Source organism: Podarcis pityusensis, assembly GCF_964106645.2.
Source record: "Podarcis pityusensis genome assembly, chromosome: 4".
In the NCBI taxonomy this organism is placed as follows: Eukaryota; Metazoa; Chordata; class Lepidosauria; order Squamata; family Lacertidae; genus Podarcis; species Podarcis pityusensis.
This window is the reverse complement of record NC_138027.1, coordinates 95,857,096-95,877,004: the sequence shown is the minus strand read 5'-3', so window position 1 is coordinate 95,877,004 and position 19,909 is coordinate 95,857,096. Positions and strand designations below refer to the sequence as shown.

Here is a 19,909-nt window from a genome sequence, read left to right as displayed (position 1 = left end):
TTAAGATGCACATTCCCTAGGTTCAGTGGCATAGTGTGCAAAATGGTTAGGGGTGCAGAATTTCAACACCCGGTACTCCCTTCCATTGCTGAGCTCCATTGAAAATGTGAACCAGGAAGTGACCTCTCTAGAAAACAGAATGACTTTTCTTTTCTTATCTTTGTGGCTGTGATCTCTGAGTGACACTGACACTGTTAGCCTGCATACCACATCCATTTCCTTCCCGCCCCCCTCCTCACCTCTGTGTGGCCCTGGCAACCCACACTACGCCCCTGCCTAGGTTTGGAAAATCTTACAGCAGAGATGAGAAACCAAATATTGTTCGACTCCAAAGGTGAGAGGAACTGTGGTCTAACAACATCTGGAGGCCCGCAGGTGCTGCATCCATGATCTATGCCAGAGAATAACCCAAGCCATTCATGGCTGGAGATCAAGCGCCATAATCAAGACATCCCTATCTAGGTAGAGGAGTTCACACTTGTGGAACCTATTCTCTCAGGCCAGGGTGCGGCAGACAGATTTCAAACAGAGAGGTCACTTTAAAACATGGACTCACATACACGCATGCCTTGGGGGGGGGCACAATTTATTCTCTTTGTCGATGAAAGGTGATTAAAATTAGGTAAGGCCCACTGGGAGTCAAATACAATTGTTCTGACCCATTGTCAACCAGTTAGGTACCACTGGATAGACCCTCCATCATCAGAAACAGGAAAGTAGCCTGCAACATTGGCAAGCCTGTCTAAAGAAGAAGAGAAGCAATATTACATAGTCAGTTTTGGAAATATATGAAATGTTAAGAGATGCATTGATAAAAGTTGGGGGTGCCAAGAGTTGTGGCTCCAGATACTGCTTGTGGGTTTGGATAGATTGGCACCTGTGGCATTCGTATGGAGCCCCCGGTCGTCTCACGGACTATTGACCCATACACCATTAATCCGCTGCCACCAACTAGGTCCTCCCCAGTAAATCACTTAGTCTCAGTCAGATTCTCAAGTTAACAAAGAAGAGTGTAGTTTATTGCAGACAAAACAAACTTTAACTGCATTCCAAACGTTGTTACTCTTTACCTTCTTAGTCTTATTTTATTCTGTCTTTATCTCTTCTACCTCCCCCTTGATAGGCCTGCCTGCCACATACCCAATATACACTTACTAGGAGGGCAAGGGTTAACACCCTCACACAAGAACCAACTGCACTAACTGTCTCTCTATTTCCAACTGCCTTCCAACTGCTTTTCCAACTGCCTTTCCCAACCAGCCAGCCAACCCACTAAAACCAACCAACTGCCCACACCCAAACCTTGGGCTAAGCCCTTTTATAAACAGGTAGGCTCTGCCTCTGGCTTTCCTATTGGTCTACATTTTAACTCTTCCTCTCCCCCCTGTACAGACATTTTCAAACGAACAGGCAAACGCCACATCACCATTTCCCCCCCGGTGGTATTCATTGCATGGATGTAGCCAGAGGGCGGGGGGGGGCAGGTGCCCCCCAAATCAAGTAAATAAATAAAAAGACTTAACTTAAAGTAGAAATAATCATAATATTTGAAACTGAAATGTTTGCTGAGGTCACTTGGATGATGGCATGGTGCATTCTAGCGACGCAACTGGCAACCTGCCTGAGCGATAGGCGTGGCTTCTGCAAACTGATCAATCACGTCCCAGGTAGCTCAGTCCTAGCTCCCCCCACCCCAAAAAATATCCTGGCTACAGCCATGATTTATTGTTTATAGACAGTTCGATTTGGCTCATTCTACTTTGATGGCTTTGTACACATTATTGGCTTAAAACATAGGTAGGTCGTTGTTTCTTTCGATTCAGATCAAAGCTGGTTTGGGGGAGGGGGACGTATCAAAAGTCAGGATTTCATAAGAAAAGGCAGGAGAGATACAGGATAAGTGGCTAATGTTGTGTGTACAGCGCTTCTCTAACTGGCGGTAGGAGTGAATTGGAGGCGGAGTAAACAGAAATGCACGTCTCAGAGGTGGCGATGGGTTGAGTTTAGCTATGCTGCTTCAAATTACTCTAATCAATACCAAGCACCTGTAAGTGCACTTGAAATGATTTTGAAGCAAAATATTTAGCATGCACTTACTGGGGGGGGGGGGGGCTTCTGGAGCTCTAATCTTAGATGGCTGCTGATATTTACAGAGCTAACAGGTGTCTTCTTTTTCAGCTGAAATGGGAAAAACACACAGAGAGGCCAGCGTTGGGATTAGAAAATAGAACAATTTGCTTCTTTACCTTCTTTCACTTTGGCACAGAGCAGAGCACAGATTAACTCCTTACAGTCCAGGATGGTAAAGAGACTGGCGTAATAAATACAATCGAGTTCATTTGGTTGTGAAGACATTTGTGGCTGCAAAACCAGGCTGGACTTTTACAAACTAAGTTTAGAGGGAAGGGCTTTCAAGTCTGCAATGTGTCTGTAGGAAGAGGAAACTTGTGGCTCTCTGTGGCAAGACTACATTCTCAGCACCAGAGGAGTGTGGTGATGTTCAGAAAAGGCTGGTTTGATGTGCCACATTACTTTTTCAACAGCAGTTTTCTTTCTGCATCTTAATAGAAAATCCCTGTCCTTGAAAAGAGATGAGTAATTGGTGTTCTAACCCGAGAAATAAAAATGTAAATAATCCCTTATTATGACTCTTACAATAACAGAACATGACACTGGGGCAAGAAATGTGGCAGCTGGATTAAAGATGAAGAGGATTTGTATCTTTCTTCAAACAAACAGGCTCATCTTCTCATTCACCTGAATTATGGAAGGAGAGGTACAGACTTGAAGGGCTACTTCCCAATGCATAGTTAGGCAAACAGCGACTGAGGGTCCTTCCAGATTATCTCTTTATTGAACATACAACCTGATTTGTTTGCAGGGAGATTAGATACCATTGTGTCAAAGCAAGCATTATCCTACATTTTCCGTGTCAGAAAAAAGTCTGGTCTATTGGGAAATTTCCATCAATGGTGTCTCCAAAAAATTTTACACATCACTTGGGAAGACAGGCGAACTAATGCCAGTGTACTGGAAGAAGCAAAGATCACCAGTGTTGAAGCAATGATTCTTCAACATCAATTTCATTGGACTGGTCTTGTTGTGCGGATGCCTGATTATTGTCTTCCAAAGCAACTACTCTATTCGGAACTTAAAAATAGAAAGCGTAATGCCGGTGGTCAACAAAAGAGGTTGAAAGACTCTCTCAAGGCAAATCTTTAAAAAATGTAGTATAAACACCGACAACTGGGAAACACTGGCCTGGGAGCACTCCAATTGGAGAACAGCTTTTACCAAAAAGCTTTGAAGACACTCAGGACAAAGGGAGAAACATGTTAAGAGGAAGTCATGTTTGGCAAACCATCACTGTGATCAACTTCTGCCCGGAAACCTATGTCTCCACTGTGGAAGGACGTGTGGATCCAGAACTGGCCTCCACAGTCACTTACGTACTCACTGTTAAAACTGTGTTTATGGAAGACAATCTTACTCGGCTACAAGTGGTCGCCAAAGAAGAAGAAGAAGAGATACCATTGTGTCAAAGCAAGCATTATCCTACATTTTCCACATCAGAAAAAAGTCTGGTCTATTGGGGAAGCAGGTTTGTTGCGCAAAACCTCCCAATCAGCTATGGGGCAAGGCGAAAGTGTCATCATGTGATTGAATCCCACCCCAAAATTGTGACAATCTGGGAGTGCTCTCAGAATGTCCTTTTGCAGTCAGGGATATCTCCCTATCTGTGTGCAGTGCTTTAGAAATGATGAAGGACAGGCTGACGATTATAAGGGGCATGACCTTTTCAGTGGTAGACAATTGGTAAAGAATTAGCCTTCTCCTTGCTATCATTTAGGTCGGCTCAAAAAATATTTTTTTACAAAAAAAAATTCAGGATTGCTTTCAGTGAGGCGGTTGAATTGCTTTCCTAACAATGAAAGGGATGAATGCTGTAGAAAGAATTGAAATATCTTGCTGTTGTGGTTGCAGTTGCTTTATATTTTATATGGTTCTTCATAGTTTTAGATGTTGTAAGCCGTTGGGGAAAATATTGGATTTTAAACAGCAGCTAATAAACGTATAGAAAATTGAGAGGGGACAGGCACCAGAAAATAGGAACAGTTTGGACTCTGAATAGTTGCACACTGTATATAGCTTTAAAAGGGGGAAGGACATTAATGAACTTTCTGTTTTGACTCAGATAAATGCTGCAAAAAGTGGGGGAGGGAGAGATTTTTGGAGCTGGAAGGACCCCAGCCTGTCAGACTCTTGGGTTTTCATGATCAGCGTTCGTTTTGAAGAAGTCAAAAATAAATGGGGAAGCTTTGGTGGTGCAACCGTGCAACCTGGCAAATAACAGAACTAACTGAGGAAATGCTGGTTTTTGGAACTGCAGTGGGTTTCACAAGTTTAAACAGGAACCTTTCTGTTAAGCCACCCCCTACTTATTGTCTGGTCAGATTAGGAAAAGAAAAAGGCTTTTGGTGGAGAAATGTATATGACCTCCCATAATCTTGCAGTCCAAGTCATCCTGAAGCAGGTTAAGCTAAAAGTGGAGACGAGGAGAAATATATTGGCTCTTGCACGGCCCCCATTCATTTTAACTTGAGCTGAAGCATTTCCTGATGGCTGTGCCTGCATATTCAATAGCTTTTCAAAGTGGCATCTTTAGATTTTCTGCCTCAGGTGCCTTAAAGCCAAAGGGTTGCCCCACACTGCTATTTAAACATATTCTGTCCAGTCTATCATGGTGGGATAACGTGACAACTTCTTTATCTGCTGTTCTTTCAGTCAACCTTTTGAACCTTCCATGAGATCTTCAGTCTTCTTATCTCCAGGTTAAACACACCTGCTTCCTTCAATGTAACTTCGGAAGACTGCCATTCAAGACGATTTATCAGCTTCTGAGATCTCTGCAGCTCTCACTATCTGGGCAGATGCTTCTATGAAACAAATCTGATCATCTGTTCCAGACATAGCAATGGCAAGAGGAGCAGTCCATCTTCTCTAAAAATCAATGAATTGGGCTGTATTGTGTTATACAACAAGGAGGAGCTTGAATTTTTGAGTGCTGGCATGCCTAAGACATTCCTTGCCCAGACAAAACTCTTTGCAGGCATAAGCAGCCTTAAAACCACTCTTCCATTTTTTATTTTTTTATTTTAAAAAAAGAGTGAGTGGATTTAGTTATGACGCATCCAAGGACATATTGACCTATTGCCCCTCAGTCCATCTTAACTTTTACTTTACCAGCTGGTGCTACTTCCTTTTAAAAAAGAAACCACCCCATCCTTGAATTAGTGGTACAACACATTTCTTGTTTAAAATACTTTTAGAAAAATTAAATATATCTATTAATTTTTTTTATTTAATTCTCGGTTTCTTCCCTTGCCAGACAAACCTACAAATATATTTTTGCCATTCTTTGAAGCATCTTGTTCTGCCTTCTGTTGGAGCAGTTTGAAATAAAAATAGTGTTTTAGGCAAAATATTCATTTTTATAACCCAAATTCTTCCAATTAGAGGGAGTTTCATGCTTCCCCATAACTCAAGATTTTTTCTTATATCTTTACATGCCTTTGCATAATTATCTTGAAATATATTGGAGTTTTTCACTGTTAACCATATTTCCAGATACTTCACCTTTTTCTCAGTTGTCAGCCCACTGGCCATCTGCCAATCTTCTTTTGCCTGTGCATCCATATTTTTCACTAAAACCTTAGTTTTAGTTGTTTTAAGACCTGCAATGTCTCCATATTTCCTTCTTTCCTCCGGTAACTTACGTACACTTGTCAATGGTTCTTCTACAGAAAACACCACATCACCTGCAAAGGCTTTTATCTTATAATTCCATTGGCCCACCCTTATCCCCTTTATGTCAGAATTATTTCTTATCCTCCACGCGAACACCTCTAGGGCTGATATAGATTGAAGCAGTGAAAGGGGGCATCCTTGCCTTGTCCCCTTCTATATCCTACATTTTTCCTGTAATGGCATTAATTACAATCAGGCTTGCAGTTTGATATATATTAATTGCCTTAATTCCTTTGATGAAAATGACTCCTAATTCCATTTCCCCCCTAATAACTTAATCATAAATGACCAAAACCAAAAAGAAATTCAATAGGGACTAATCTAAGGTTCTGCACTTTGGCAGGAAGAACCAGCTGCACCAATATAAGATGAAGGATACCTGGTTTGCTAGGGAAACGGATCTAGGGGTCTTAGTGGACCACAAGCTTAACATGAGTCAACCCGAGAGTGATGCAGCAGCAAACAATGCTCATGCTATTTTAGGCGGCAACAACAGAAAAGTGTCCACATCAATGGAAGACAATAACACAATGAAATTCAAAACAGTAACAATTTATTGCACGTTTATTCAAAATCCATTAAAAACTATTTAGTTTATGTAATGCAAGAAAATGGATCAGCTTGATCCAGTGACACCAGAGAGAGCCATTTTCACTTGGAAGATGCAGCGAGCTTTTTTTCTCCTGCTCTGGAAGGTAGGACTCGAACCAATGGCTTCAGGATACAACAAAGGAGATTCCGACTGAACATTGTTCAACAGAGGAATGGACTCCCCTGGAAGGTGATGGACTCTCCTTCCTTGCAGGTTTTAAAGCAGAGATTAGATGACCATCGTCATCGATTCTTTCTTTCTTTCTTGTTCTGCCCAATCTCAGTCCATATTTCATGGCTGGTTAAATCATCTGTCCCCCTCCTGATTCTCAGTGCCTCTTCTTCTGCCAGTCTTGGCCAATTGAGACGTCCAAATAGAGCAGCAATTCCTTCAGGGAGGAAAATCATAACTCTTCGATGATTATGTCATCTGGATGGAAAAGAATGAAAAAGAGAGAAAAAAAATACGTTCAGTCCTCTCTGCTTTTTGTAGCTGGAGTCAGTCTAGGTGCTGCCCTCCCAGGGCAGGTGGGAAAGGCCTGCCAATCAGGAAGCAGGTCCTGCAGGACTCCCACCAAGAAGACCTGGGAGGTGTGTCTTGGGCAAACAAGGGACAAGGGAGTTCACTGTCCCCAAGGTGTGGGGCTTACCTTCTTTCAGATTATTCCTGAAACAAGCCAGCTCCGGCCGATTTACTGTGTTCTGCAGAGGAAAGACAAATATGAGTCAGTTGACACTATGAACCCCACCCTGGATGGGTGTAAGAGAAGCAGCCCCACCCAGGAAGGATGGAAGCAACCAAAGAACTGAATACAGGAAGGCAAAATACTTACTCTGAGGTTCGGGAATCTTCGTGAAAGGGCCAGCAGCAGGGATACACTGCTGGCCGCTAATTTCCTTTGGTCTTCACTCCCCAAAAGGGCGTAATATCAGAGGTCTTGCGGGATGAAAGAAATGGGACAGTTAGTTGGATAAGGGACAGGGGGGCAACCCTAAAACCACTCCTGGTGCTATCAGGATACTTACGGTAAGCAACTGGAGAAGGGTGCCAGTATTGGGGGCTTCTAGGAGGAGATCCCCCAGCAGGCTCTGGAATGGCTTCTTCAGTTCCTGTAGGAAAAGAGAGAAGAAAGGTTGAGTGCTGCTGGGTTAAATTTTGTAAGAGTGTAAAAAGAAAGAGCTGTGCAAAGAGAAGTTAAAGCAGAGGACATACCTCTTTGTCCTCCTCTGCGCTCCCCAGAACTGCCTCTGTTGTTCTATGGAGGATAGCACTGACCATAGAGGGACTGAAGTGGGGTCTCATAAAACTGGAGAGAGAAAGGGAAGGGGTTAGACGCTGCCTCCTCCAAGTCTCTTTTGCCCCCCTTTCCCTGCTGCCTGCTCTTGCCCACCCAAAGTTCCCCCTGAAGTTCTGCCCCCCCACCCCCTGCAGCCCCGCCCAGCCCAAAGACCCCGCTCGCCTCAACTGCAGGAGGGCCTCGAAGGCCAGGGCCAGGCTCAGGGGGCAATCCCTGAAGTACTCCAAGTGGCCGAGGATGTCCTGGAAGAGAGCAGAGGAGGAAGGTCAGCTCCTTCCGGGAGTCTCCAGAGGACGGCTCCAACCCCAAACGCCAGCCCCTCTCTGCCCCTCCCTCCCCATAGGGGTCCCTCACACCACCCATTACTCACCAGAATGGCTTTGGCAGTCTCCTCCTTGGAGTACTTCAGAGTTCGGAGCCCCCTGAGCCGAGCTGCCTGGCAGTCCTGGATGATGCCCAGGAGATAAAGCTGATCTTTGTCTAGCAGCTGAAAGGCAAAAGTCAGGCTGTCAGTTCCTTGTGGGGGGAGGGCTCCTCCACATCTGAGAGTGCAGAGTGGAGTGCAAGAGGGGGGCAGGTCTGAGGGATCCCCTCCCTGCTCTCGTTTTATCCAATACTCACCACAACGGAAGGGATGTGGATTCCTAGCACATTTGCAAAGAGAAGGACATGGGGACAGGTGAGTTCCTCCCTGAGCCCCTTGCAAGGCTTTTCCAAGAGTTTTCTCCTGGATTCCAAGTCCTACTACAGGAGAGGGACACCCCAGGCCTTGGGGGCCAATCCTGACCTCCTGCCCCCAGAACATGGCTCCCCAGGGAAGATGCCCCTCCCACTGACAACTGTCCCCCTGCCTTGCCCCACAGCCCAGCCTCCTGCTTCCTCCAACAGACCCCACCGCTGGGGGGGGGCATTGGGTTTCCAGATGCTGTCGCAGATAGGCAGGTTGGATCCAGCCATCTGGCTCTGTGCATCTTTTTACTAGATGCACCCCTAGCCCATTCCTGCCCTCCTCCGTCCCCAAAAGGAGGGCCACTTGCTCACCTGACACCACGGGCTGCTCCAGGACTTCCAAGGGGGCCACCTTCTTGCAGCTGATCAGGCGCCTTAAGCACCTGAACCTAGAAGAGACGAGTAGAGGGACTCAGAATTTGGCAGCCCCAATTCGTGTGTGTGTGTGTGTGTGTGTGTGTGTGTGAGGAGGGGTGTCAGGCCCAATTCCTGCCATCTCTCTGCAGTTCTGTGACCTGCAAGGTCATCGCCAGAGCTGGAAAGAGGCAGCCCAGAGCACGAATGGCTGGCAGAGAGAGAAAGGAGGTCCCTAGTGCTATGGGTTCAAGAACTCCAGCCCAAAGGAAAGACAAGCATTGCCAGCTGTTAAAGAGCTGCTCTGCCTCGTCTTCTTAGGATAGCCCTGCCCTTCCTGGAGAGGGAGGAGACCCCTATGAGGGTCCTCCAAGCATCAAGGTGTCCCAGAAGAGGAGCAGAACATGAGGAAGGGGGTGGAGTCTTCCTTGGAGCCAGAGAGACCCCCAGGAAGGGGGAGAAGGCCAATGTTGTAGGGCAGCTGGAGAGATGCAAAATGGAGCCAGGCAGAGGTGTAGTGGTTGGAGGGCTGGACTGGGAGGACCTGGGAGAGCAGGGTTCAAATCTCCACTCAGCCATGAAGCTCCCTGGTGGACCAGAGAGCTAAAGCTGTGGAGGGGACCCAGGACTCACACCCCGCCCCCAGGAGACCAAGAGAAAGCAAAGGAGTGGTACTTACAGTCTGCATATCTTCTTTACGAAAAATCCCCCCCCCCCGCCTTTCTAAGCTAACTACCTATCTAAAATTCCCACCCCAAGCCTGATCCCAAACTCTGATCCCACCCCAAACCCAGCCCTAACCCCAAGCCTAACCCCCACCCTAACCCTACACTTACCCCTAACTATTCCTCTACAAACAAATATATTCAAAAATGCGCACAAATGCGCACAAATATGCACAAATCCGCACAAATGTGCACAAATGCACACAAATGCACACAAATGTGCACTAAAAAATAAAAAATAAAAAGGTAAAATAAAAAATAAAAATAAGATAGAATAAAATAAAATGAATCAAATAAAAGTAATAAATAAAAGAAAAAGAAAAATAGCAAGCAAACCTCTCCTCTTCTACAACCACCACCACCACTACCTCTCTCTCCTGACCTCTCCTCACTAACCCACAATGGCCGCCTGCAAGTCAGAGGCTTTTAAGGGAAGAGCAAGAGATGTCAAAAGGAGGGCAGGTCACCATGGCAACCCCTCCACCTGGACCAGGCCCCTCCTGAGAGGTGATGCTCCTCTGTCAGAACTAGGAGGCACCTTCTGTTCCGCCTCCAGCTGGGCTGCATCTTCTCTCTCTTCTCTCGGCAGATTCACGCCGGCATTTCACATCCTTCTTGCTGCAGCCCCTTTTCCAAAGGGAGACCACCCCCACATCCTTCAAGGCAGGCTAGGGGTCTCCATAGCACAGGATTGGACCATCTGCTTTGCATGCAGGTCTTCTGTCCTGGGCAGCATCTCCGGGGGGGGGGGGCTGGGAATGTCCCCTCCATCTGAAACCCTGGAGAGCTACTGCCAGTCAGTGCAGGCTAGTTGAAGAAGGATATTGAGCAGCTGGAAGGTGAGCAGAGGAGGGCGACCAGGATGATGAAGGGTCTGGAAACCAAGCCTGATGAGGAATGGTTGAGGCAGTTGGAAACCAAGCCTCATGAGGAACGGTTGAGGCAGCTGGGTATGTTTAGCCTGGAGAAGAGGAGACTGAGAGGAGAGAGGAGAGCCATCTTCCAACATCTGAGGGCTGTAAGAGGGAGCAAGCTTGTTTTCTGCTGCTCCAGAGGGGAGGGCAGGAGAGGAGATTCGGACCAAACATTAGGAAGAACTTTCTGATGGTAAGATTCTCTGGGACAGTGGTGGACTCTCCTTCCTTGGAGGCTTTTAAGCAGTGGTAATCTGCGAGGGGTTCAGCTGCAGTTTGGGGAGCGCATAGCACCGGCCTACTTTACAGGGTTGTTGTAACCAGAGCATAGCCGGGGTGTCCTGTTGGAGGGCAGGCGGGTGCGCGGGCGGCATGTGGGGAAGCGGGGAGCAGGGTTTGCTGGCCAGGCTCCTGAGGCTCCTGCCAGCTGCGCTCGTGGTCTCTGCATGCAAAATGAAGGTGCACAAATCTCAAGGGCGCCTCAGTATTTGTGTGTGTGTGTGTGTGTGTGTGTGTGGCTGTTCAGCGTTAGTCCCCAACATATATAGAAAGCTGAGGCAGAGGTGCCCAATTCTAGAGTAAATTTATGCTAAGTAATTTTTACCAAAGGCAATGCATGAAAAAAGAAACACATGTGGGTCTCCCAGTGTTTGGGAGATTGGTCTCAACTAGGGCCAGGGCCTTTTCAGTACTGGCCCCGACTTGGTGGAACGCTCTGTCAGAAGAGACTAGGGCCCTGCGGGACTTGACGTCTTTCCGCAGGGCCTGCAAGACAGAGCTGTTCCGCCTGGCCTTTGGTTTTGACTCAGTCTGACCTTTATGTTTCCCTCCCCTTATGGTCTTGATCTATGGGCTACTATTAAAATGAGGCTGCATTTTAAATTATATTTTAACCTGTATTTTAAATTGGGTTTTTTTATTACTATTGTAATTTTACTGGTGTTAACCGCCCTGAGCCCGGCTCTGGCCGGGGAGGGCTGGGTATAAATAAAAATTCATTATTATTGTTGTTGTTGTTGTCGCTTGTTTGTTTGTTTTTTAAGGAAAAAAACGGTGCTGGTAATCACCATGAAGTTGTTACAATAAGTGCCACACTTTTAACATGGGGAAGGGGGGGAAGGTGTGGGTATTGAATACCCCCGGGGGGGGGGAGCACTACACATGGTGGCCATTTCTGACTTTTCAAAGCTTGAAAATCTTTGCCTTTAGTGAGGAAAAGATCTGGGACAACACTGGGATGGGGAGAGCGTAATGTGGACGTCCCTCTATTAATGAGTCAGGCAGGTGCAAAGCCACATATTGCTCAGGTGTGGACAAGCCCCAGAATGCCGGACTAGGTGGCCTGATCCAGCAGGGATCGTCTTATGTTATCATGTTACTGTTAGGATTGCCCTACTCTCATGTAGGACCGTGGTAGAGATACATGCCCGACTGGCATGTTCTCTCCTTCCTGGTCAGTCCTGTCTCCGTCGCTTCCCACTCTGTGGAATAAAAACATACAGCGTCATGTGATAGACAACAATCCCAGGACTGCAAACAAGGAGCAGGAATCCTAACAGTCACAGTCTCATCTGTATGGTAAGGTGATATGTGCTGCTGCTGCTGCAGTTTTGAAGAGTTAAAAGGTATGTTTCCCTATTTCGTCGCGTTCTGGTGTATTATCGGTTGCTTCCAGACAGGTGTTTATTGTGGGATTGGCACTGCTCTCGCATTCACCCTCATGACATCAGCATCAAAATGCTAGGCTGTGTTTCATTCCTTTTATATTCAGAGTCACAGTTTTCCCAGAAAATCAGGTAAGTTAAAAACAACAACCACCACCACCTGCTGCCAATGTCCCATTTGCAATTTCTGAATGGCCAGTTTGCAGTATTAAGCCCTCAGCTGGAAGCACCACTAGACATTTCAGTTGCCGCACAAGTGGGGTGGAGATAGGGCAAGATGCAACAATATTGTGCATTTCAAATGTTTGTACATAGCGCAGTGGCGTAGCGTGGGGGGTGCAGGGGGGGCCGGCCGCACCGGGCGCAACATCTGGAGGGGGGCTCACACTCGCAGCTCTCTGCCCCTACTAAAATCCACGGGTTAGGGGGCGCAAATTACTTGCCTTGCCCCGGGTGCTGACAACCCACGCTACGCCACTGACATAGCGCTAGCAAAGGTGCAAGATCCTGCTGGTGGGTAAATGTGTATTGGAAGGTATATGTTTGAGAGTTTCCTATAGGCATCCAGCTGGCCACTGTGAGAACAGGATTCTGTTCCAGGTGGGATTCAGCAGGGCTCTTCTGAGCGGCGTAGTCCATTCTCTGGATGGGGAATGTTATAGATTTCTGTTAAAACACAGCAAATAGAAGGAAAAAGGCAGGTGAGGCAGACAAAGTCTAGCATCAAAAGGGATGGCTTTCTCTCTCTCTCTCTCTCTCTCTCTCTTTCTTTCTGTCTTTCTTTCTTAATAGCTGAGCCTTGGGCCACAACACAAAGCGCTTTTGAAAGCTCCCCCCACCTCAGAAGCAATTTGTCAGGGGAAGTTCAAGGAAAAGAAGCCCAAAGTCCCTTCCTCTGGCCACATGTAACCTAGGCAGACAGACAAACAGATATGTACAATATGTATAATGTATAATGTTGCAGTATATAATATATCTACATTTTATAGCGTTGTGACCTCAAACGGGAGGGAGCTAAGTTTGCTGTCTAGCATTAGAGTGCCCTCTGGTGGTAATAGACGGCAGTGCCAGAAATTCGAAAAAACAGATTTGCCACCTTGATGTGGTAGAAGCAGCAAATCGGACATCCCTAATGTGAATCTTTGACATAGGAGGTGTGCAGTCAGGATGTCTCATTAGCTTAAACAGAAGCTGGGATGGAGATGGAAGAAAGGGAACCAGATGAGGGAAAGTAATCCCATTTTCCAATTAAAATTCCTCCCCGCACCTCACACGGGGAAACCTAGTGTTATGGCAGGGGTAGGCAACTCCAGATGTTGTTGGAAAACAGCTGCCATCCACGACTCCCAGACATTAGGAACAGTGGTCCAGGATAGGGGTTTTTTTTTAAAAAAAAATATGCTTGATCATAATCTAGCCAAAGCTAACTATCTCCAGTGAGAGGGTTGAGTGAGTGCTTAACAGGAGTATTTTAATTACGAGCAAATAATAATATCTTTCTTCCGTACACCATAATGATGTACAGCAGGGATGGATTACCTGTGGCTGTCTAGGTCAGCCTTCCCCAAGCATGTTTTGGTACTACAATTCACACCAGCCCATCTGAATGGCTCAAATTTAGGGTTAGTGGGAGTTATGCTCCAGCAAAAGCTTGAAAGCCACAGATTTCCCACCCCTGGTGTGTAAAGAAGGCAGGCAGCTCCTTTGGAACATCATCTCACCTGTTTTCGCCACCCTCTTCTCCACGGTTGCCTTTGTGTTCTGATTTCAAGCTAGCGTTTTAAATTTAAATTGACTATAGCAGCAGCAACATAAACGAGGAGAAATGTTCTACAGCTAGGTCACACATTTGAGCTCTGCCTTGCTGAACAATACAAAATTGGCCAGCACTTTTCAGATGTACCTTTTCAAAATTGCTACTTTCAGGATTCCTTTATGGAAACATAAAAATGGCATCATGTAATACTCTCCGAAAGCAAAGCAAGGGGAAAAGGCTGACCTGCTAAGCTGATTCCATACCGTGTGCACAACGGCAAGTGTGAATTTCAGGAAATCCTGCCGTTTTGTAAGAAGTATTTGAGGGCTAATACCATGAGGAATGGGACGTTTAGGCATGCACTTTTCACTCGCCAACTAAAATGAATGGGATTTAGGAACGAATTGCTTTGGCAGAACCATAGCCCTGGCTGCAAAACAATTGAGAGCCTCAGGAACTTTAAAGCAGGCTTGTCAAAGTATTAAAGAATTTGCAGCTGTGTAATCATCTGTGCTTTGGCCAATTAATGTCTTGACTGAATCAAAATAATTTGCATGTTTTTTTATTAACTGACGCCAATTCCATTTTGGCAGTTTGCTGCCCTTTTATCAGTATTGCTCAAACGGCAGTAATTGGGTTGTAATCTGCCGGTGGGTTTTCTGCGGTATTCTGTCTTGTATGGACTCTTATCCTTAAATATAAGTATTACCAAAACCCTTACCATAGCTGCCAGTTTGAGATATGTGTTGAATTATGAAGCTTTTGAATTATGGTGCTGGAGGAGACTCTTAATGGACTGCAAGAAGATCAAACCTATCCATTCTGAAGGAAATCAGCCCCGAGTGCTCACTGGAAGGACAGATCCTGAAGCTGAGGCTCCAATACTTTGGCCACCTCATGAGAAGAGAAGACGCCCTGGAAAAGACCCTGATGCTGGGAAAGATTGAGGGCACAAGGAGAAGGGGAAGACAGAGGACGAGATGGTTGGATAGTGTTCTTGAAGCTACCAGCTTGAGTTTGACCAAACTGCAGAAGACAGCGGACGACAGGAGTGCCCGGCGTGTTCTGGTCCATGGGGTCACGAAGAGTTGGACACGACTAAACGACTAAACAACAATAACAAATAGTGTGGAATGAATCAGTCAGCCAGGGACAAATTATCAGTAAAACCACGAGAAGGGAAAGGAAAGCAGCCCTTTCCCTTCCAGGTGAGATTACAGTCTCCACATCTGCATTTGGTAAAACACTATGGGAACAAACGACGCTGAAACTAAATACTTACGTAATGAGTGTCATTACTCCTGTGAGAGAATGCATGGAATTGAGCAGCAACCCTATTCCTCCCCCAGTGCTTTTCCCCCCACGGGTACTCAGGGGTACCCAGTACCCTCACCTCTTTTTTTGTTGTTACAGTACGTGCCACGCTTTTTAACAACTTCATGGTGAATAAAGGTAAAGGGACCCCTGACCATTAGATCCAGTCATGGACAACTCTGGGGTTGCGGCGCTCATCTCGCTTTAGTGGCCGAGGGAGCCAGCGTACAGCTTCCGGGTCATGTGGCCAGCATGACTAAGCTGCTTGTGGCGAAACCAGAACAGCACACGGAAACGCTGTTTACCTTCCCACAGGAGCGGTACCTATTTATCTACTTGCACTCTGACGTGCTTTCGAACTGCTAGGTTGGCAGGAGCAGGGACCGAGCAACGGGAGCTCACCCCGTCGCGGGGATTCGAACCGCCGACCTTCTGATCAGCAAGTCCTAGGCTCTGTGATTTAACCTACAGCGCCACCTGCGTCCCTTGATCATTGACTTAGGGGACTCCTGTTTTTCTTTTTCAGAAGGAAACCCCCCATGGCCATCTAGTCCAACCGCTGTGATGCAGGAATCCTGCCCACAGCTGTAATACAATTTCACTGTGTTGTGATGGGGGTTAAGTTTGAGGTTTCGGGCTTTTGCTAAAATTTTGTGTGGCTTTTGCTACATAGTGGCTAGCATTTGTCTCCTCCACGTCACTCTATCCTAGCCCTATTTATTGTGGAATTGATTTATTGGTTTGACGTGACCCCCGCTAATTGATTTGCGATCCTCAATTAGCTCTTTATGGCCGCCCGGCACGCCTCCGCTCTGAGCTCTCAGTCACGCCTCAGCAGAGTTAACACAGCGTCAAAACTGTCACGTAGCTTCACTTAGCTTCAGACAAACACACACAGAGTCCAGGTTTGTCCATTTCAGTTCTTTATTCCGACATTCCCCAGGAAATCCCTGGGCTCACCGCAGCCATGACAAACCTGCGACTTTCCTCCCTCGAAGACCAGAGGGGAACAGAACGTAACTCCTCCCAGCTCCTCCCAGCTTCGAAAGCTGACGTCAGAATGTTGAGGCATCATGGGAACAACTTAACCAGTTAAGTTCCAAACCCAACACCCCCTCTTGCCGAAAATTCTGACAAGACCTTTTTTGAGTTCAACACCTTCCCCTTTGCCTTATGCCACTTCCCGGCATCTTTCCCAGGCACCTGTTGAACCCCTTCAACACTCCCAGAATCACACTGTGCGACACTTTTCCACGCACTTGTGACCTGATACCCTACTGACCCATTTGGGCCAGCAGTTGTGTCTTCTCCGTCAGATCCTTCCCCCTCTGACTTGACACCCTGTTTGTGAGCTTTCTCCATTACGCTAACCGGAGATGAAGCCTCACACCTGGACACTCCTTTCACAACCTTTGGAGATGCCCAAACCTGCCCTGAACCCTGATCTTGGACCTGGTCCCCATCACCGGGTTCTGAACCCTGATCCTGGACCTGGTCCCTATCACCGGGATCAGCCTCTGGCTCCCCTTCCTCCTCAGAATCAGACAGACATTCTGAGAGAAAATCAGGACCATCCCTGAGCCTTGAACACCCATCCTGTTCACAGAACTCAGCCTGCTTACTGACCAGCAGCTTGGTTTGATCACCCTCTGGGTATGCAAACTTCCACCCATTGGTTGCAGGATCATATCCACAGGAGATCATTTCCTGAACCTTTGGACCACCTGCCTCAAAGAGCTCAAAGGGCTCTTTGGCTACCTTCCCAAACCCGGGAAAACCATGTACCTTTGCACCTTTGCATGCCCTGCACCCTAGGGACCTCCCACATTTCCGGAGTTTGTACCCTTTTGTGCACCTGTGCAGCTTTTGCACATGACTGGGAACCTTAGCACACTGCGCCTGTGCTTTTCCAGCATTCCCACCACCCTCCAGAGGTGACTCCAGAACAAAGAGATTGTTCTGCCCCCTTTTCACGTTGGCCACTTGTTTCCCCCCTCTGAAAATGGAACAGGTGTCATTTTCAAAGCAAATTTTGTATCCCTGCTTCATTAGAGCTGATACAGATAACAAACAACAATTCAGACCCGGCACAACGTAGACCTCTAGCTCCTCCTGTAAAGGAGAAAAAAACATGTTAGCCACAGCAGAAACCGACTTTCTCATTCCGTCTGCTAACATCACAGTTGTTTCAGTTGAAACAGCCCTGCAGTTCCGCATTTCGCCAGCAGGCTCGCTTAGCAGGTGCTGACCAACAGCAGTATTCAAAACCCAGCGTGTCACCGTGTCCTGGCTGGAGTTGTTCTTCACAGTTGCCATAGAAGCAGTGATAAGAAAACAACCCTCCCCAGCGTCTGAACCACGTCTTTCCCTTGCGTTCCCACGCTGGCCTCCTCTCCGAGACTGGTTCCCATGAGAACTCAGCTGGTTGACCTTGGGACCTTCCTGCCCAGCTGTCTCCGCTCTCCATGGGCAGCAACGACGCAAGTGTCCCGTTGCATTACACACGTAGCAACCACGAACTCCAGTGGAAAAACACTGCCCGGGGCTCCTCCCAGCTGGCCTCCTTCTTCCGGAAAAGCACTCCTTGCCAGCTCCGCCCCCTCTGGCCTGGCTCCCACTGCGGCTTTCTGGGAACCTGCTTTGTTGACATTCCACTCCAGCACGCACAGTGGACAAGCCTTTACACTTGCCTTTGGAATCCTTCGCCCCCCCGATCTGCTCACTAGCACTCCTTGAGGCTAAAACAGGAACAGGGGCTCCAGCCATCTCTAGGCTTTTCATTACTTCTCCAGGGCTCTGGCCTCCTGCTGAAGCTTCACAGCAAACGCAGCAGCACATTCCCAGATAGCCCTTGCTCAACTTCTTAGAGTGAGCCTTCCAAACGCAATGTCCTCCAAGACCTGGCTGCCTGCCATTGTCTTCCGTTCTCCCAAGGGGCCCAAGCTTACTTACAATCAGTTTCAGCTTCTCCGGCTCTCCCTTCTCCGTGGAGAAACGATTTTCCAGCTGCTCTCTTAGCTCCGCAGCTACTCCTTTGCCTCCTAGCAACAGGCAAAAATCTCTGCCACCTCCTGCCGCAACTTCAAACGCATTCCGGCACTTCAAAGCGTTCCTGTGACAGTTTTACGATCGGTGATTAAGGGTCCATAACCTGTGGAATTGATTTATTGGTTTGACGTGACCCCCGCTAATTGATTTGCGATCCTCAATTAGCTCTTTATGGCCGCCCGGCACGCCTCCGCTCTGAGCTCTCAGTCACGCCTCAGCAGAGTTAACACAGCGTCAAAACTGTCACGTAGCTTCACTTAGCTTCAGACAAACACACACAGAGTCCAGGTTTGTCCATTTCAGTTCTTTATTCCGACATTCCCCAGGAAATCCCTGGGCTCACCGCAGCCATGACAAACCTGCGACTTTCCTCCCTCGAAGACCAGAGGGGAACAGAACGTAACTCCTCCCAGCTTCGAAAGCTGACGTCAGAATGTTGAGGCATCATGGGAACAACTTAACCAGTTAAGTTCCAAACCCAACACATTTACGGTCCCCAATTACGGTCCCCAATGTTGAGGCATCATGGGAACAACTTAACCAGTTAAGTTCCAAACCCAACATTTATCTACTTGCACTTTGACGTGCTTTCGAACTGCTAGGTTGGCAGGAGCAGGGACCGAGCAACGGGAGCTCACCCTGTCGCGGGGATTCGAACTGCCGACCTTCTGATCAGCAAGCCCTAGGCTCTGTGGTTTAGACCACAGCACCTCCCGCTTCCCGATTTTATGGTGAATACCGGCACCTAATTTTCTGGGGTGGGAGGGAAGCACTGCCGATACCTGAGAGGAAGCCTTACTGAATTCACTAGAACTCACAGTACACTTCTGATCAAACAGCCATGCGTAGGTGGTCTGCATAACTTTAGAATGATTGCCTTGCAGATGTAACAGACGCAAGCAAGCAGCTCTACTTTGAATGGGATGGAGCCAGCATGATGCAAGTTAGCTAGTTGCGCAGGCCTTCTTTGGCATCCTTAACGCTCCCCTGTTATTAAGCGCATGCAGCTTTCCCCTCAAATTTCTTTTTAAACTTTTTATTAAATCAAATTTAATAGTCTCCACAAGGGACGCGGGTGGCGCTGTGGGTTAAACCAGAGCCTAGGACTTGCCGATCAGAAGGTTGGCGGTTCGAATCCCCGCGATGGGGTGAGCTCCCATCGCTCGGTCCCTGCTCCTGCCAACCTAGCAGTTCGAAAGCACGTCAAAGTGCAAGTAGATAAATAGGTACCGCTCCGGCGGGAAGGTAAACGGCGTTTCCGTGTGCTGCTCTGGTTTGCCAAAAGTGGCTTAGTCATGCTGGCCACATGACCCGGAAGCTGTATGCCGGCTCCCTTGGCCGATAAAGTGAGATGAGCACCGCAACCCCAGAGCCAGTCACGACTGGACCTAATGGTCCTTTACCTTTACCTAATAGTCTCCACACACAAAAATAATAAACATAGTATTAAGATTATAGCACCATTTTATAGTCTTAGGGCTTTAATGGTCCGTATAGGATCTCCACAGATACGTTTGTGGAATTAGTGTGGGAAATTTGCTGTCTATGTCCCTTACATATGAAAAGAAGGGATACCTCTCTTTATAACACCTTTCGCGACCCTTCTAAGCCCAGTTAGTTGCTCTGAAATAGCCACGTTCCAGATATTCTTGAACCAAACCTCAAGGGCCAGCTCAGCTTGGAATTTCCAAAAATACGCTGTCACCCA

At 47.3% G+C, this 19,909-nt stretch overlaps 1 protein-coding gene and 1 long non-coding RNA gene across 4 annotated transcripts; one reads left to right on the top strand and one right to left on the bottom strand.

Annotated features, from left to right (window-relative positions):
- The first annotated feature begins 253 nt into the window (after window positions 1-253).
- Window positions 254-2,338, top strand: LOC308475540. Its single transcript, XR_013985293.1, has 2 exons — window positions 254-1,328; window positions 2,179-2,338. It is a non-coding gene; the product is annotated as an uncharacterized lncRNA (long non-coding RNA).
- Window positions 2,339-6,666: 4,328 nt separating this feature from the next.
- LOC308475539 (uncharacterized protein) lies at window positions 6,667-15,110 on the bottom strand. Of its 3 annotated transcripts, none has more exons than XR_013985292.1 (7): window positions 8,319-15,110; window positions 8,068-8,184; window positions 7,860-7,939; window positions 7,613-7,706; window positions 7,233-7,509; window positions 7,050-7,101; window positions 6,667-6,829 (listed from the first exon to the last, which is right to left on the bottom strand). XR_013985292.1 is itself a non-coding variant. In XM_081002583.1 (7 exons), the coding sequence occupies exons 2-5, from the start codon at window positions 8,500-8,502 to the stop codon at window positions 7,363-7,365; spliced, it is 756 nt and encodes a 251-aa protein (XP_080858709.1). In that variant the 5' UTR covers window positions 8,503-12,749; window positions 14,561-15,110; the 3' UTR covers window positions 6,667-6,829; window positions 7,050-7,101; window positions 7,233-7,362. The 3 variants fall into 3 exon arrangements, 2 of the variants coding, with proteins under 2 accessions (XP_080858709.1, XP_080858708.1); XM_081002583.1 differs by having other exon boundaries at window positions 8,068-12,749; window positions 14,561-15,110; XM_081002582.1 differs by having other exon boundaries at window positions 8,068-15,110.
- Window positions 15,111-19,909: the final 4,799 nt, after the last annotated feature.

Excerpts from the sequence above, each read along its gene's own strand:
- LOC308475539 (XM_081002582.1), bottom strand. The coding sequence starts at position 8,502 with ATGTTCTGGGGGCAGGAGGTCAGGATTGGCCCCCAAGGCCTGGGGTGT. Across the intron at positions 7,707-7,859 it reads GAGGCCCTCCTGCAGTTGAG|TTTTATGAGACCCCACTTCA; the intron begins GCGAGCGGGGTC and ends TTCTCTCTCCAG. Across the intron at positions 7,510-7,612 it reads GCGCAGAGGAGGACAAAGAG|GAACTGAAGAAGCCATTCCA; the intron begins GTATGTCCTCTG and ends CTTTTCCTACAG.